The 18,530-nt window shown below is 45.7% G+C and overlaps 1 protein-coding gene across 3 annotated transcripts; it reads left to right on the top strand.

Annotated features, from left to right (window-relative positions):
• The first annotated feature begins 175 nt into the window (after positions 1-175).
• Positions 176-17,780, top strand: Taf12 (TATA-box binding protein associated factor 12). 3 transcript variants are annotated; one of them, XM_032896808.1, is made up of 6 exons: positions 176-285; positions 9,737-9,988; positions 12,064-12,141; positions 12,970-13,084; positions 15,243-15,331; positions 16,020-17,780. In XM_032896808.1, the coding sequence occupies exons 2-6, from the start codon at positions 9,821-9,823 to the stop codon at positions 16,053-16,055; spliced, it is 486 nt and encodes a 161-aa protein (XP_032752699.1). In that variant the 5' UTR covers positions 176-285; positions 9,737-9,820; the 3' UTR covers positions 16,056-17,780. The 3 variants fall into 3 exon arrangements, with proteins under 3 accessions (XP_032752699.1, XP_032752706.1, XP_032752698.1); XM_032896815.1 differs by lacking the exon at positions 176-285 and adding an exon at positions 338-355; XM_032896807.1 differs by lacking the exon at positions 176-285 and adding an exon at positions 8,950-9,034.
• The last annotated feature ends 750 nt before the right edge of the window (positions 17,781-18,530 follow it).

Genomic DNA, 18,530 nt, shown 5'->3' with positions numbered 1-18,530 from the left:
TAGGAGACGCAGTTGGTCCACCAGTCAGCCACACAACACACAGCAGAAAACACAACTGACCAGCTAGGCGCTAGGCTCACAGCTCAACCACGTGCTGTAGTAAGGTCTGCGCCTGCGCTAGTCAGGCGCGCGCCCGGCGGCCGGAAGAGCCGCGCGTTTCCGGGTTGGAGGCGGGGAGCGGTGCCGGAAGTGCTTGGGGAGGGCCGCGCAGTCGGACCGGCTGCTGAGACGAAAGCTTCACTGGGGCAGTCTCCGCATATCATGGGGAGATAGACGCTGCTGCCTGTGAGTCTTGGGCCCTGGCAGTTGAGGATGAAGAGCGGGAGGAGGGTGTCAGGACCCAGACCCACAGCGGGTCAGTGCTGGAAGAACTAGGTTGTGGAAGAGACGGGGCTGTGAGGAGCCAGGCTCTTGGGACGGGACTTGAGGGGTTCGGGCTCGCAGAAGCAGCGGCTGTTGGGGACTCGGGCTCTGAATGAGACTTAGGAAACGGGGACGGATGTGAGTTCTGCAGCATCTGAGGGAAATCCTTCTGAGAGGGACACAGATGGTGAAGACCCTGTACTTTATAGGAAGCGAGGATAGGAACGAAACGGGGCGTGAAGACACCGGCTCCAGAGAGGTAAAAGTGGAGCCCGAGTCTCGGGCTCCTAAGAGACAGAAGCAGAACGGTAAAGTCCCAGCTCCTAAGGATTCAGAAACAGGGCAGCAAAGACCTAGGGACTGGAGATAGAAAAGCAGGCAGAGAAGACTTGAGTTTGAAAGGGAACAGAAATGGGCAGTGAGGACTAGGGTCTTCTTTGGGGACAAGATCTGGGCTTTCAGACTCAAGAGTTTCTGAAGGGACAGGGATGTGAGGACCCGAGCTCCTAAAAATGGAAGATCTAAGGGGTCCTTGAAGGCTGGGAGATCAACCTTCAAGGGAAAGAGGTTGAAAAGATTTAGCGATCTGTTCTCTGTACCCAGAGGGTTACGATATGTTCGGGGGAAGACTTCTTGGCGCTGCCTATTTGGCTTTTTGCATTTAGGCTGCTTCTTGTGTCAGATACTTAATCTAGAAAACCCACATAAAACATCTTAGTTTTTCTTCATTATTGTGAATCAGATATAAAGTTGAAAGCAGTCGAACTCAAATATATATATGTATGTTACTTAAGCCCTATTCCATTCAGTCCCTGTGGAGCACAGATCTCTGCATCACAAGCAAACTGTCATAGATGGAAGGGCAGCAAAAGATCATTTTGAATTCTTTTACATTTCAGGAAAAGAGGGGCCAAAGAAAGATTAGCATCACTATGAGCCAATTCGGTTATACCGACCTCTACCATGTACAGCAAATAAGAGATGCTTGGTTGAAATTACTCGAATAAAATGCTTTTAGAATCTCTACCCTCAAACTCAGAAGGGATTTTTTTTTCTAATGGATTTTAATATTTTAGTACCTATTATGGCATTGTGTTACAATGTGAGGAAACAAACTTAAGTGAAAGCCATTTTACTTACTTTTCAAAAATGTGTTGAGAAATTCACAAGTAAATGTGACCTAGAACATTTTCTAGGGATTGCTTTTAGAAGAGTGACTTGGACCCTGTCGTTTCTCTTCATAAAGATCCACGACTGAAACCTCCTCAGATGAATCGGGCAAAACTTAATCACTTTGGGGTTTTTTTGTTTTTTTTTGTTCCCTCCTCCCTCTTCTCTCTCTCTCTCTCTCTCTCTCTCTCTCTCTCTCTCTTCTCTTCTTTCTTTCTTTTTAAGACAGTTTTTCTGTGTAGCCCTGGCTATCCTGGAACTCACTCTGTAGGCCAGTCCGGCTTCAAACCCCAAGAAATCCTCCGGTCTCTGCCTTGGGAGTGTTAGGATCAAAGGTGTGTGAACGACTTCCAACACTTTCAAGCATTCCATTACTTCGTTATCACAATTCCACAGTTAAGTATGGTTAGTCCTGTTGTACTACGTCTTATGTCCATAGAGGTTAAGGAGTTTGTCTTAAACAGCATAGTACGGAGTAGCTTATCCCCAGATGTGCCTCTAAAACTGTCTTGAACTTTCCTAAGTGGACTCCCCTCCATGTGTAATTTGCATGTGAGCAAAATATACATAATATTTATAAAGCCTGCCACTGAATGAAAGCACACCCCTCCTCCCCCAACTATTTAGCTCCTCCTAGCCTGGAAATTGCTATGTAGACCAGGCTGGCCTCAAACTCTGAGATCCACCTGCCTCTGCCTTCAGAGCCCTGGGATCCAAAGCTGCACCATCATACCCAGCTTCTTCCTTAACTCCTTTTAAAGTCAAGGACTGTGACGTTTAGGATACTTCCATAGTATTTGAGATCTTAAGTTCCTGTGTTTTCACAGAAGCATAGATATTCCAGGTAGAAAGAGAAATATTTGTAGACTCCTACAATAGAACAGGTTATATTTAATTTTTTTGAAAATTAGGGGGGTTGGGGATTTAGCTCAGTGGTAGAGCGCTTGCCTAGCAAGCGCAAGGCCCTGGGTTCAGTCCCCAGCTCCGAAAAAAAAAAAAAAAAAAAAGAAAATTAGGGCGACATCATTAATTGCTAGTGTGTACTAGATGTGGACGCTTGGGCTAACATAGCCAAGCATCATAGTGCTTGACTGTGATCCCATTACATTGGAGGTAGAGGCTGGAAGATTAGGAGTTCGATGTCAACATGAGACTTTATCTCAAAGGAAAAAAAAAAAAGAAGCAGATCAGGTGAGGTGGTTCTTCTGCTGAGGTGATTGTCACAAAGAGGGATGATTTCAGTTCAGTCCCTGAGTCCTGAGTGATGGAAGGAGAGAACCAACCCCAAAATTATCCTCTGGAAAAGTTTTTTTTTTTTTTTGTTATTGTCATTTTTAACATCCTTGAAGCTATTATTTTCCCGGTAGCTTAGCCGCTACTATTAGTTTTTAAGACTTTTACTAAGGGTGATGGGACACGTACAGCTGGCACACAGAGAAAGACCATCCACAAAGCAAGGGAGGATTTGTGAAGCTAAAGCCTCTGGTGCCATTTTTTTTTTTCTTTTTTCTTTTTTTCGGAGCTGGGGACCGAACCCAGGGCCTTGCGCTTGCTAGGCAAGCGCTCTACCACTGAGCTAAATCCCCAACCCCCTCTGGTGCCATTTTTAAAGATTTGTTTGTTTGTTTGTTTGTTTGTTTGTTCATTTCTTATTGGGAAGGGGCATTGAGGCAGGGTGTCTCTGTGTAGTCCTGACTGCCTTAGAACTCTGCAGACCAAGCTGGCCTCAAATTCACATGAATGTTTCACCTCGATATATGATTGTGTCCCTCTGTGCTGATTCTCCCAGAGTCCTGAAAAGGCCATTGGGTCTCCCTAGAACTGGATTATGATCCATTGTGTGGATGCCAGGGGCAAAAACTAGGTCCTCTGCAAAAGCAACAAGTTCTCTTAACCACTGACCCATCTCCTGCTCCAATACTGTTTTCAGAAGCCTGCGTGAAAGTGATCAGGATTTATTTATACCAAATTATGAGCAAAAGCAGACCCATATCACCATCCTGTTGATTTTAAATTGAGGGGGAGGTTGTGGTTTTTAGACAGGGTCTCACTGTACCTAAGACTGTTGCCTTGGCTTCCTGAATGCTGGCAGGACATTTATGCACCACAGTGCCCAGCTTGATAGTTGAGACAGTGATAATGGATTGCTGAGTTAGCATTCTTACCTATTTCACAAAATACTTCAACTTTTTCCTTTTTAAACTTTGTGTATTTGTCTTTATATGTGAGTGTAGGTGCTGCTGGAGATCAGAGAAGTCAGATCCCCTAGAAATGGGGGTTTTGGGGGTTGTGATCCCCTTTATATGAGTGCTGAGAACTTAACGTGGTTCCCCTGAAAAAGCAGATGTACTCTTAACCACTGAGCCACCTCTCCAGCTCCCTACAGCTTTCTTCTGATTCAGGGTCACTAACTCAGGCTGGTCTCAAACTCTGTATAGCCAAGGATGACTGAATTCTGATGCTCTGAGTGCTGGGGTTACAGGCATGGACCACTACACCAAGTTTACGTGGTGCTGGGTATCCAGCCCACAGTGTCACTATGCTAGGCACACACATTACCAACTGAGTACGTCCCAACCCAACATCCAGTTTGTGTTCTGCACTATGAAACAGGTGTGCTAGAGCCATCTTGAAATATTCTCATATGGACTTTATTTTAAACTAAAGTGCTTGTTGGACCTTAGAGGGACTTTAGAATCTGCAGTGGTTCAGCTGCTAAAACAGATGTAGAACCAGAGGCAAAGCTGGCACCTACCTCTTGTCACTTGGGTTTTGCACAGTACCTTTTTTTTTTTTTTTTTTTTTTTTTTTTTTTTTTTTTTTTTTTTTTTTGGGCTTCTGGGCCGACCCAGTGGTCTTTTGCTTTCTGGTTTGCATCTCTCCCTCCCATCTATTATTTTTTGGCCCCCTTTTTTTTTTTTTTTTTTTTTTTTTTTTTTTTTTTTTTTTCTTTTCTTTTTTTTGAACTGGGGTGCACAGTACCTCTTAAAAGCCTCCTGCACATACTCTCTGTTTGTCCTTCTGACTCTTCTTACTATGTGTATGTACGTGTGTGACTGTGCGTGATGCATGATCCAACTCTTTTTTTATGAATATGAGCAACTGTCACTGTCTTCAGACACACCAGAAGAGGGCATCAGATCCCATTACAGATGGTTGTGAGCCACCATGCGGTTGCTGGGAATTGAACTCAGGACCTCTGGAAGAGCAGTCAGTGCTCTTAACCTCTGATCCATCTCTCCAGCCCCCTGTCTGTCCTTCCTCCTCTCCCTCCTCTTCTTCCTCTCTCTCTCCAGCCCCTCTCCTTCTCCTTCATCTTATTCTTTTTTTTTTTTTCTTTTTTCTTTTTTCGGAGCTGGGGACCGAACCCAGGGCCCTGTGCTTGCTAGGCAAGCGCTCTACCACTGTGCTAAATCCCCAACCCCCTTCATCTTATTCTTATTTAAGACAGGCGTTCTCTCTGTGTAACCCCGGCTGTCCTGGAACTCAGAAACTCAGTCTGTAGACCAGGCTAGCTTCAAACTCTCACCTGCCTCTGCTTCCAAGGGCTGGGATTAAATGTGTGCATCACCATTCTGCATTTATAAAGTTTGTTACTTCACGGTTCCCTTTATTATCTTACTTTTTATATTTTTGTCCTTTTTTTATGGTATGTCATGTAACCCACAGTACCTTGAACTGATTCTGCAGCTCAAGACTACCTTGAAGTACCTCCTGCCTCCACCTCAGAGGTACCGGGACGATAGGCACTCACCACCGTATCCAGCTGTTTATTTTTATTCTTTGAGGTGGGGCCTTACAACGTAGCCCAGGCTGCCCTTGAATGCCTGGGCTTAAGTGATCCTCCTGCCTGATTTTCCAAGTAGCTGGGGTTGCCGTCTTCAACCCTTCCTCCATCACTCCCTGTGCAGGAGATCAAACCCATAGCCTTGTACATAAGGCAAAATATCCTACCCCAACTTAAATATCCAGTTTCTTCCCTAACAAACAAACAAAAACCCTCCAAAATAACCCTCCTCATTAGAGCCAATAAGATTCCTCAGAGAAGGGGTTGGGGATTTAGCTCAGTGGTAGAGCGCTTGCCTAGCTAGCACAAAGCCCTGGGTTCGGTCCTCAGCTCCGAAAAAGAGAAAAAAAGAAAAAAAAAAATTCCTCAGAGAACCAAAGTGCTTGCTGTCAATCCTAACCTTACCCAAGTTTGATTGATCACCCTGGTGAAATGAGAGAACCAACTGCCCAAAGTTATCTTCTGACCCCCATACTCACTATGACCCATGTCTGACCCTTCCCCGACACAAACATGAAGTAAATAGAAAAGATTCTCTAGCTGTAAAATGATTATAGAAGTTAGGCATGGGGGGCTGGGGATTTAGCTCAGTGGTAGAGCGCTTACCTAGGAAGCGCAAGGCCCTGTTGTCCCCAGCTCCGGAAAAAAAAAAAAAAAAAAAAAAAAAAGAACAGAAGTTAGGCATGGTGGTATACACTTTGATTTTAGCACGAGGAGCAGGAGGGGTTAGTCAGGGGAAGCACTCCTGATTCAAAGTCAATTTAGGCTACTAGCAAATGCTAATCTAACCAAGGGTCTGTAACAACATTCTGTCTCAGAAAACACCTGGGTCCGGTGCTTCAGGCCTGTAATGCCAGCATTTGGAAGGCTAAGGCAGGAAGGTCATTTATGAGTTCAGTTGTCTCCTAGCAAATTCTAGGTCAATCTGGGGTACATAGCAAGACCCTAAAAACATACAATAAGAAATAAATCCCTCCTCAAAAAAACAAAACAAACAAACAAAAAAACAAACCCAGGCTGGTTATAATGCATGGGGTAGTGTAATGAATTACCAAAATGAGCAAAACTTCCTAATATACTGATCTTGCCACCGTGCATGAGGTAGTATACCTTTAGTCCCAGCACTTGGGAAGCAGGTTAGTCTGTTGAGGTTAGTCTTGTCTGCAGTGCGTTCCAGGATAGTAAGAGCATAAGATTCTGTCTCAAAAACAGGGAGAGAATCCCACAAGACAGTGATGCCGATGTCTTTAATCTTTCATCCCAGCGGGCAGAGCTGAGATCAGGCTAGTCAGGGCTACATAGAGTTCTTGCTTCAGCAAAACAAAACAAAACCCCCACAAAACTGACTCTTGAGGGGTTGGGGATTTAGCTCAGCGGAAGAGCGCTTGCCTAGCGAGCACAAGGCCCTGGGTTCGGTCCCCAGCTCCGAGGAAAAAAAAAAAAACAAAAAAACAAAAAAAAAACCTGACTCTTGAAACTGATTTAGAAGAGCATGGAGCACATGCATATTTACAAGAGAAAACATTCGCAAAGTTAAAAAAAAAAAAACAAAAACAAGAGAAAACATTCATATTTTTATGCACTCTTCCATGTGCTTGCATTTCAGAAACTCAGTAAATCGGAAAATTTCAGAAATCAGTGTCAGTTCTCATGACACTTTTTAACTGTTGTTTGTTTGTTTGTTTTTTTGGTTAAAGAAACTGGGGGAGCCAGATGGTGGTAGCACACACCTTTAGTCCCAGCACTCTGGGAGGCAGAGGGAGGTAGATCTGTGAGTTCAAAGCCAGCTTGGTCTAGAGAGTTGAGTTTCAGGGCAGACAGGGCTACACAGAGATACCCTATCGTGAAGAAAAGAAAAGTACCCCAGGCCTGAGTAAGGAACTGTACCTGAAGTTAATCTCCTCATGCCCATATAGACAACTGCACACGAACATGAACACACACAGGATGGAAAACCTCGTTCAAGGCCGTACAGGTAAATGACGGCATTGGTACTTGAACCAGATACACATGTTCAACCAATTCAGAACAATCTACATAAGTTCAACTGTCCAAAAATGGGGCTGGAGAGATGACTCAGTGGTTAAGAGCACTGACTCCTCTTCCAGAGGTCCTGAGTTCAATTCCCAGCATCCACATGGTGGCTCTCAACCATCTGTAATGGGATCTGATGCCCTATTCTGGTGTGTCTGAAGACAGCTACAGTATACTCATATACATAAATAAATCATTTTTAAAAATTTAAGGGAAAAAACTAAACAAAACAAAAAATTTTTCTTGGGCTGGAGAGTTGGCTCAGCGGTTAAGAGCACCCAACTGCTCTTCCAGAGGTCATGAGTTCAATTCCCAGCAACCACATGGTGGCTCACAACCATCTGCAAAGAGATCTGATGCCCTCCTCTGGTGTATCTGAAGACAGCTACAGTGCACTTATATATAATAAATGAATAAATAAATCTAAAAAAAAAAAAAAAATTTTTCTTTTGCCCCCTAGTCTCAGATCACAAGTAACTGGTTCTTTTCAGTCACGTAGACTATGAAACATTAATTTGTGTAGACAGCTAAAAACTGGAGAGGAAACAGCCAAGTAAAACTCAGTTAAGTCAGGCTGGGCACCATAGTCGCAAGACTTTTCTGCCACCAGGCAAATAGTCCCCTTGACTCTGATATTGTGTTTTAATTATAAAATTCCTGAGCATTGCAGAAGTAAAGTTGTTTAAATAGAATCTGTCTTTATTCCTGTCTCCCAACTTTCCCTCCTTCCTTTCTTCCTTTTGTCTTCCGTCCTTCCTTTTCTTTCTTTGAGATAGGTCTCACTGTATAGTCTTGGTTAGTCTAGAACTCATAGAGATCTGCCTCTTCCTCCTGAATGATGACATTAAAAACATCCACCATCAGGGGTTGGGGATTTAGCTCAGCGGTAGAGCACTTGCCTAGCAAGCGCAAGGCCCTGGGTTCAGTCCCCAGCTCCGAAAAAAAGAAAAAAGAAAAAAAAAACAAAAAACAAAAACAAAACATCCACCATCACTTTAAACAGTGATAACAACAACAAAACACACACACACACACACACACGCACACACACACACACACACACACACACACATACACATACACACAGTGTTAATGGAACAGGTGCCCAGAGGAGGAGGGGCTCCTTCTGTTGTCTGATACCCACTATTCTCTGAGAAATCAGGTCCTCTTCGTATCACCATACAAAGGATAGCAACTGGATTCTATTCGCGGTACAAGATTTTTAAAAAGAAAAGCCATTAGGGCATGCTATTCTCCTGTGAGCCAACCCCAGCTTATCTGTGGCAGATGGGATGAGGCGGGTTAGACTTGGTTATTTAATTGAATTCTTAACCATGCTGGGTGTAGTTTTGTTGTTTGGGGTAAGAACATGGACCTGGATAGCTGATTCTGGCTTTATACCCAAGATCCTCCTGCCTCAGCTGCCACCCCTGACTCTACTGTCTTGATGGGGTTAGGAAGCCAGAGCTCACACACACTAGGCTAGCATGCTGAACTGCATCTTCAGCTGGATCCGTTGGGAAGCTGCACTGGGCCACACAACTGGAAGCCTTCTGTGGCCAGGGTGGTTCTTGATCCTAGTTATTTGTTTACAGGTAGTTTTTGAGAATGGCTGCCTCTCCGTACAGCGGGCTTACAGCTGTCGCTGATGTAATTAAAGATCTAGACACTCAGATAGCAGTAAGTAAATTCCTCGAGGCCGCCTGGGGCAGAACTTGGTGAATGTGCTTCTGGTGGTGACACCACAGCCGATGTCCACAGAGTCAGCCTAGTGGCTCTGAGATTTAGGAGTTGTGGCTGCTTTAGGCAAGGGCCTTGGCATGTCTTGAAGAACACTAAAACACAAGTGGAAAAGTTCTCTGTTGGGAAAGCAGAGCTCTTCACAGTTGCTAAAAGTTGTGTTCACTGGGCAGGGCCTGCCTTGGACTAAGCATGTTTGAAAAGCTTCAACTCGCTTTCAAAGTGAACTAATGGTTTTCTTAAGCTTCGTGACTGAGTTTCAAGTATTTGATTGTGCTTCTGTTTATTTGAATTTAACATTATTTGATACTTAAAATAATGCATGTAAGTACTTAACCCAGGATTCTGCTTGTATGAATTCCTCAAAAATGTTTTTTTTTTTTTTAAATAAGATTGCTGATTTCACTTACTTTTGTCCTTATTTCAATTTTGTGAACTATTTCATTTCGGTTTTGGAGACAAGATGGTTTCTAAAATCCAGGTGAGAGCTATGACATTCTTTATTCCCTCCGTTTTACTGTCATCATCAAGAGGTCACCCTCTCAGATAAGACTCAAAGTCTGACAGAGTTCATGTTACTTTCAAAACTCAGCCACTACTGCAGGTGTCCCCAGAGTAACTCTGACTCTTTTCCTTCTACAGTTGATTGGCCTTGGTCCTCACAGCTCGAAAAAGAAGCAGGATCTTGATAAGCTCTATGAGCTGAAGTGTAAAGCTGGACAGATTATGAACCAGTTTGGCCCCTCAGCGCTAATCAACCTCTCCAGCTTCTCCTCTATAAAACCAGAGCCAGCCAGCACCCCACCACAAGGCTCCATGGCCAATAGCACCACCGTGGGAAAGATGCCGGGCACTCCTGGCACAGGTGGTCGTCTCAGCCCTGAAAACAACCAGGTACCTCTCAGCCTTTCTTCCTCATAGCCCCCTCTCTAGTTTGACCCTGTCCACACAAAGATGGACGATGTCAGGCTCTCATTCTTTCTGTTGAAGAAGGTCGTCCGCTCTAGCGTTGTTGTTTTTTTTTTATTGAATTATTGTCTACAGTGTCAGTTACATATGTAACTGTTACATATGGCTGCATATACATGTATGTGTGTATCCACATAAACACATGTAATAACATGCTTTCATATGGCAGGTGGCTGGAGTTCTGGTTTTATTTTGTTGAGCTAGTGTTTTAGTCTGTAGCCCAGAGTGACTGGAACCCCAGTCACTGCGTAGCCCCAGCCAGCCTCAGGTCATAGGCAAACCTCCTGTCAAGCCTTGGGATGACAGGAGTGAACCAGCACACTCAGCAGTAGCACATATTTCAGAGTTACCTATACAGCATAGCTATCTGTATAGTATAGTATAGTATAGTATAGTATAGTATAGTATAGTATAGTATAGTGTCTATACTGTACTGTATTTCCATATTCGTAAAATGAGAGTCTTCTCTTCAGTTGTTCCTTCTGGTAGTTTATCTTACTGCTGCTATCAGTGTCAGCAGGGATCCCCTCTCTGAACCTGTGACCCTGATTCCACCTTCTAGAGCAACACGAAAAGAAATATAACCTTTGCCTTGGATCTTGTAGGCTGCATAGGGTGGGTGAGGAGCGATTCAAGAGAGTGGGTAGAAGGACTAGCCGAGCTGCTTGGGAAAGGAGCAGAGACCAACCTGCGTTGACTCTTGAAGCCGCTGGAAAAGAGCAAGAGAAAGTGGGTGTGGTGGTCACGCCTGTGATCCCAGCACTTGGGAGGTGGGAGGAGGGAAGTCGATCATTCCTCATCCTCTACTACAAAGCAAGTCAGGACCCTGTCTCAAAGACACAGAGGGCCACCAAGATGGCTCGGCCAGTAAAGACACGTGCTGCCAAGCTTCATACTCAGAGTTCAGTCTCTAAATCTATGGTGGAAGGAGAGATCCTAGTTCCTCAAATTATCCTCTTGTACATATGCATTGTGGCACATGCAAACACAACACACCCCTAAATTACGGTAAAGAGAAGCCTTTAATCCTAGCACTCAGGAGGCAGAGCCACGCAGATCCCAGTCGAAGGCCAGCCTGGTCTACAGAGTGAGCCCCAGGACAACCAGAGCTGCATTGTAGGAGCGGTGCAGTTCTCACAGAGGGTGGGCAGACTGTTGCGTTTTGTTGTTTGTTTCTCTTCCTGATGCTGGGATCTACAGCAGGATCAGGTCAGACAAGCAGTGTGCGACCAAGCTGAGGCTTGAGCTTCCTCGTCATGTTCTAATGTAATCCAGATGTGCTTGCCTCTCTGCGGAGAAGAGGGGTAACTGTAGCTGCTCCACGTTATTTAGGTTACAGAGGTGGCCACACACTGGTTGTCCTCATGGAACTGTTAGATTTTTCTTTTTCATTTTCTTTTCTTCTCTTTTCTGTTTCTCGTGTGTGTGTGTGTGTGTGTGTGTGTGTGTGTGTGTGTGTAAGTTTGTTTTGAGACAAAGTTTCTTTGTGTAGCCGGAGCTGTCCTGGAACTCACTTTGTAGGCCAGGATGGCTCAAACTTAGGTGTCTGCCTGCCTCCACCTCCCTGGTGCTGGAATTAAAGATCTGTGCTGGGGTTGGGGATTTAGCTCAGTGGTAGAGCGCTTGCCTAGCAAGCACAAGGCCCTGGGTTCGGTCCCCAGCTCTGGGAAAAAAAAAAAAAAAAAAAGATCTGTGCCACCCACCACACCCAGCTCGAACTGTTAGCCAGATGCAGAGAAGAGGGTGAAAGCTGGAACTGCATAAACTGCCCGACAGTTAGATGCTGGCCTCCGCTTTAAACTATTCTTCCCCTCTCTCCCTCCAAACCGCTCTTGCTCTCTTTCCCATGACAGCTTTTCTCTGGATTGTACTTTATAGCTGTACCACAAGGTAGGGCTGTCTGAACCAGACTAAACCCAGCAATTTGACATCATGTCTTCTGTAGCCAAATGAGATTTGCTTCCTTAATACTTCTGAAAACTCTCTCCTCTTCACTGTAGGTATTGACCAAGAAGAAATTACAAGACCTAGTAAGAGAAGTGGATCCTAACGAGCAGCTGGATGAAGATGTGGAAGAGGTAAGGTGGACTCGGGCACCTGTCCCTGCAGTTGAGGCATCGTGGTGAGTTGGAGCAGAGATGCTGGGTCTGGGAAATGGCTCAGCAGTTAAGAGCACTTACTGAACCTTACAAACTGCCTTAACACCACCTGCAAATAATCTAGTGCCCTCTTCTGCTTCCTGGGGCATCCTCACACACGGGGCATATGCGTACACCTACATGGATGAATAGAAAATAAAAATATGGGGCTGGAGGTGGCTTGGCGTTTAAGAGCCCTTGCTCCTGCAAAGGACACTCTTTGAGATCCCGGTACCCATGTGGTACCTTACAACCATCCATGACTCCGTCCCAAAGGATCTGATGCTCACTTCTGACTGACTTACAGGGACACATATGCTTTATATACATACATGCAGGCAAAGTACTTGTAAACATAAAATAGAATCTAAAACTCTAAAAAGAGGGCTCAGCCATTAAGAGCACTGACTGCTCTTCCAGAGGTCCTGAGTTCAAATCCCAGCAAACATATGGTGGCTCACAACCATCTGTAATGGGATCTGATGCCCTCTTCTGGTGTGCCTGAAGACAGCGACAGTATACTTATATATAATAAAGAAATAAATCTTTAAAAAAAAGAAAGCAAAGGTTGGGGATTTAGCTCAGTGGTAGAGTGCTTGCCTAGCAAGCGCAAGGCCCTGGGTTCGATCCCCAGCTCTGAAAAAAAGAAAAAGAAAAAGAAAAAAAAAAGCAAGCAAACCTTGCCAAATGAGACTCAGGAAGCACACCGCTGTCCCAGTAGCAGGCACCTGCCCTGCTACTGGCTTATCTCCCATTCCACCTCTCCAGATGCTGCTGCAGATCGCTGATGATTTTATCGAGAGTGTGGTGACAGCTGCCTGCCAGCTCGCTCGGCACCGCAAGTCCAGCACCCTGGAGGTGAAAGATGTCCAGCTGCATCTAGGTATGTGGTTTCCTTTCTCCCTGAAGTAGCCTCATAACTCGTTGGTAGGACCTCTGACAAATGTCAGAGAAACCTTCATGCCACAACCAGACCTTTAGGTCTGGAATTTACCATTCAGAAGCAGCACCTTCTGAATAGAAGAGAGAAAGGCCTTTATGGAAGGGGGATGCCCCAGGACATCAGATTTAAAACATTCCTCCACTTTCCATTCCACAACAACCTTTGTGCTTGATTTCTGAGTCTGTCTCCCTTTTCAGAAAGTGAGGATCATAATGTCTCACTTGAAGGTAATTATGAGAATTACTGATTATATTGATGAACTGGAAAAAAATGTGCATATTCTACAACTGAACACAAGTAACTCTCATCATATGTATGTGTATCAGATGTAACATACAATCATAAAGTCACTAAATTTCTGTTTAAGGGCCAAGGAGATGGCTCAGTGGGTAAGAGCCCTTGCCGTGGATGTGTGATGACCTCCATGCACCCACATAATAAGTCAGGGCTGTGCATTCCTGTATTCAAAGCCCTAGGAAGTCGGGATGTGCAGAAGGGCTTCTGGGCTGCTGGCGACCAGCCTGTCTGGAAAACTATGTGCTTCCGGCTCAGTGACAGATCCTGTCTCAGAAAAAGGTGTGCAGTTAGAGAGAAAGATACCAGATGTCCTCTAACCCACAGACACACAGGAGCATGTGCACTTGTGCACACACACACACACACACACACATATAATACTTACAACCTCAGTTTGATTTAAGTCATTGGTCTGTCTAGAGTTACAAGACAAACCGTGTTTCCTATGCTCTGGGAACACTAATGGAGGAATAATAAAGGGGCCACTTGTATACAACTAGGAGCAAGTTAGGAGCTGAATTTAGGCCTGTAATATTGTATTCAATGTATTTTTTTTGATTTAAAGAAATCTCATGTTGTAATTAAATATGAAAATAGGGTAAAAATATAGAAAGGAACAGTGGTGTCTAGGTAAACCCTTCTGAGTGGGACTTTTCTCTCGAAGTGTGTTTGTACACTTTTTTTTTTTTTTTTTTGGTTCTTTTTTTCGGAGCTGGGGACCAAACCCAGGGCCTTGCGCTTCCTAGGCAAGCTCTCTACCACTGAGCTAAATCCCCAACCCCTTTTGTACACTTTTTTAAAAGAAAGGGTCACCTCCCTAGACAGCTAGGGCATGTTACAAAGAGAAACCTTGTCTTGAAAAACAAAAAAAGAAAGAAAGAAAGGATCATTTTGGCCTGGAACTCACATAGACCCATCTGCCTCTGCCTCTGCCTCTGCCTCCTTACTGCTGGAACTAAAATCATTTGTCACCATGCCTAGCCAAAAATAAAATAAATAAAAACATCATAAAGATTTAAAAACATAAGAAGTAAGATAGGCAGTAGCCAGCATAGCGTCATCATCCCTGCACTTACGCAGCCAGTACAGGCTGGGAGGTCACTGTGCGCTCAGGTCATGTTAATCTTTGCCTCCACAGTAGAAAAATGGGGGCTGGAGAGATGGCTCAGCGGTTAAGAGCACTGACTGCTCTCCAGAGGTCCTGAGTTCAATTCCCAGCAACCACATGGTGGCTCCCAGCCATCTGTAATGGGATCTGATGCCCTCTTCTGGTGTGTCTGAAGATGGGTTTAGTGTTCTCATATATTAAAAAACAAATTAAAAAATAAAAATAAAAGCTAGAGAGATGGCTCAGTGGTTAAGAATACTTGATGTTTTTCCTGAGGACTCAAGTTTGATTCCCAGCACCCACATGGTGGCTCCTGTCTTTTTTTTTTTTTTTTTTTTTTTTTTTTTTTCCGGAGCTGGGGACCGAACCCAGGGCCTTGCGCTTCCCTAGGCAAGCGCCTACCACTGAGCTAAATCCCCAACCCTGGTGGCTCCTGTCTTTAACTCCAGATCCGGGGAGTCTAGCGCCCTCTTTTGGCTTCTTTGGGGACAAGCTTGCACACCATACACATCCATACATGCAGATGAAACACATAACTCCATGCGTGTGTAGTAAACCCAGTGTTAACAGCAGTGAAGAGGCCTGCAGAGGCCACGTGTGTATAACCCAGTCCAAGTCTGTCTTTGCTGCTTGCTGCAGCTTCACTGCCCGTCTGGCTGGGGCCTCAGCTCTGTGCTGGTGTCTTCTTTGCAGAGCGCCAGTGGAACATGTGGATCCCAGGATTTGGCTCTGAGGAGATCCGGCCCTACAAAAAAGCTTGTACCACAGAAGCTCACAAACAGGTGAGGAGTCTGGGGCAGCCAGGACTGGCCCCTAGAACTGCATCTCAGGGAGTACAACCAGCTGCCTCCTGGGTGTCAGTCCCCTACACAGCCAGCTTCGCTGCACCAGAGGTCAGAGGTCAGGGACGCTCCATCAGAGATGCCCTGATGCCGTGCTGCTGTGCGTGCCATTCAGTTTCCATTTAGAGCTCTTGACTCCAGATCCCTGCGGGCGTGTCCACTGCTCTCACTGAGAACCGGCTTGAATAGCACACACCACCCGGTCAGAGGAAGGAGTATGTCAGGCTTGTGCTGAGCTACCCTGGCTCTTCTGCCCGACATTCTGGGTTATGTTCCACGTTAGCAGCTGTCCTCTGCCCTCCCCGACAGTGTGAGGATATCATTTCTGATCAAGAACCAGCTGTCCCTGTCCTTAGTCCAAAAAGGGCCTTGGCTTCCCACTGACAAACCTGGCATCCTTCTGTTGTGATCTCACAGCTGCCCTGATGGGAGAGTGCGCTGCGGTGAGCATGGCCAGCGGTGAGCAGGCTGGTCTCCTGGTTCTTGAACTGGGCCCAGTGGCCTCTGCCTCTCAGCCCTGTGCACTGCTCCCTAAAGACAGACCGCACTACGTGCTGTGGCATCTGGATGTTCCAGAAAGCTCCTAACTCTGATCCCCATTAACTGCTCATCTCTTGTCTCCTTTCAGAGAATGGCGTTGATCCGGAAAACAACCAAGAAATAGCACAGGGAACGGTCAGGAATGGACGACATGTGTTTGCAGATACTTGAGCTGAGACCTCAGCCATCTCATCCTTGGATTTTTTTTTAAATGCTTTACAGAGAAGCATATATTTTTTATTAACAGTGCAGCAATATCTATAATGACTGAGAAGATCTGCCAAAAGAATAAAGCCTCCTACCCCACCTTCTGGTCCCTCTTCCCTGCCGTCTCAAAGAGAAGCAGTGTATCCCGGAGAAGATTTTGCCTGTGGTTTATTATATAAGCGAGTGGCTGCAGGAAGAGCGTTTTGGTCGCTGGGTGAGATAGTGTTAGTAGATTTGTAGAGGGTTTGTCTCCTCCTTCCCCATCCCTGTACTTTGTAATGTCAGTGTTTCTATGACTATGAACTTGATTTGCTTTTCCAGAATAAAGGAGTTATTAATTGAAGACACAGGGTGCATAGCTGAGAGCCTTTGAAATGCCAGGGTCCCTGCAGTCAGCAGGTGGCAGCACAGGGGTGATCGTGTTAGAGAAACAGGCAGGGATTTCCCACCGTTTTACTCCAAAGGAACAAGCCAGCAGTAGGAGTTGGAGCACTTTCTCTGTCACCAGACACGGTGAACTCTGCTAAGCCCCAAAATAAACAAGCATTCTAGTTTTGATAATGTTAGTGTCCCTAGGACCTTTTTGTGGGAGTGTGTGTGTGTGCGTGCATGCATGCGTGTGTGCATGTATGTGTGGTGTCTGTTTTGAGGCAAGCTCTTGGGTGGGCTCAAACTCAGTGTCTTGCTGGGGCTATGCCTGAGCTGACCCTCCTGCCTCCTCTCTCAATGAACTGAGAGCACAGTGTGTGTCATCACGTCTGGCTTCTGAGAGCCCCTTTGGACCTCTCCGGATCTCCATAGAAGATTGTATTCATCCTTGTCCCTGAAGAAGGATGCGAGTAGCTTTGGGGAAAGTCCTGTTGCTAGGATTCTGTCACCAGAGGGAAGCAGGCCCTGTCTCAACAGCAGGATGTTCTTCCCAGGCATCATCCTGACCCACACCCAGCACAAGCCTTGTGGATTGTGAGGGCCCCATGGGCTTAGGGGAAGATGGCTGCTTGACCTAGGGGCCACAGCACAACCACACCTACTTTTGGTCCCTGCTTTTTTCATCATCTTCCTGTGGCTTGGTTCTACACAGTTTGTAGATCTCTCGGGTGAGGAGTTCAAAGGCCATGCTGATGTTGCCATTTTCTTGACTGAGATTTCAGCCTGGACAGTCTACCAGGGGACAGCCAGCTTCTTCACTGGTCACATCTGACACTGAGCTTCTGGATCTATGGCCTAGCGTCATGATGAGGATGTTGGAGGGTCTTAACTTTCTCCAGAACCTACAGCCACTGGAAGATGTTCTCAGAGGATGCTTCGTGGATGACATCAGAAGCAGAAGGGTCCCCCTGAGTCTGAATAGGAACAAGTAACCGATGCCAGCGGTCAAGAAGGGATCTGGAATGACTCTTGAGTCCTCTTTGGAGGACAGAAAGGGACAAGGGAAGTGGGCAAGTACAATGGACAGAAGTGAGGGACTAACAAGACATCAGTTTGTCATTCTTGATCAGCTGTGTGACAGGTAGGTGGCTTCCTCTGTCTCAGTCTTACTGTCTTGTCAGCACACTGAAGGGCTGTTCATGTCTGTAAGCTGTGCCCAGGCTTCCAGTAGGCAGGAACCATAATAAAAGGAAGAACGGGTGGACAGCCCTGAGGTTCAGTGTGTGGCTTCATTCTCACATCTCAGGCATTTGAAGCCCTTGGTTCGGTGAGCTGTGTTCTTGGCTTCCCACCCAATTCACTTGAGCAGTGTTTTTAGTTTGTCAAAGCAGGGTTTCCGTGTAGCTCTGGCTATCCTAGAACTTAGTCTGTAGACGAGGTTGGCCTGGAACTCAGAGATCTGCCTGTTCTGCCTCGAAAGTGCTAGAACTAAAGGTTGGGCTGCCACTGCCCAGCTAAGCGATGTCTTAACTGTGGAGATAGGAGAAAGATTGCATTAGACAGGATGACCCGTTCTGCCTCTCTGCAGAAGTGTGTGTATGCATCTGTGTGCTCACAGATGTGTGTGTTCTCAGAGGTGTATGTGCGTGCATGCCTGTGCTCACAGATGCATGTTTGCATGTGTGTGCGTGCGTGTGTGTTCTCACAACTGTATGCGTGTGTATGTGTGTGCTCACAGATGTGTGTGTTCTCACTGATGTATGCGTGTGTATGTGTGTTCTCACAGATGTGTGTGTGTGTGTTCTCACAGATGTGTGTGTGCACACATCCATGCCTGTGCTCACAGATGCATGTTTGCATGTATATGTGGAGGCCAAAGAAACACCTCAGGTGTCATCCTCAGGAATGTCATCTCCCTACTTTGGGACTGGGTCTCTCCTTGGACTCCAACCTACCAGTTAGGCTAGACTGCCTATCCAACGAGCCCCAAGGATCCTCCTGTCTTACCTCCCACCAATGGGGT

Source organism: Rattus rattus, chromosome 1 (genome assembly GCF_011064425.1).
Source record: "Rattus rattus isolate New Zealand chromosome 1, Rrattus_CSIRO_v1, whole genome shotgun sequence".
Classification (NCBI taxonomy): Eukaryota; Metazoa; Chordata; class Mammalia; order Rodentia; family Muridae; genus Rattus; species Rattus rattus.
The sequence above is the reverse complement of the archived record's forward strand: the minus strand, read 5'-3'. Positions and strand labels throughout refer to the sequence as shown.

Excerpts from the sequence above, each read along its gene's own strand:
- Taf12 (XM_032896807.1), top strand. The coding sequence starts at position 8,963 with ATGGCTGCCTCTCCGTACAGCGGGCTTACAGCTGTCGCTGATGTAATT. Across the intron at positions 9,035-9,736 it reads ATCTAGACACTCAGATAGCA|TTGATTGGCCTTGGTCCTCA; the intron begins GTAAGTAAATTC and ends TTCCTTCTACAG. Across the intron at positions 13,085-15,242 it reads AGATGTCCAGCTGCATCTAG|AGCGCCAGTGGAACATGTGG; the intron begins GTATGTGGTTTC and ends TCTTCTTTGCAG.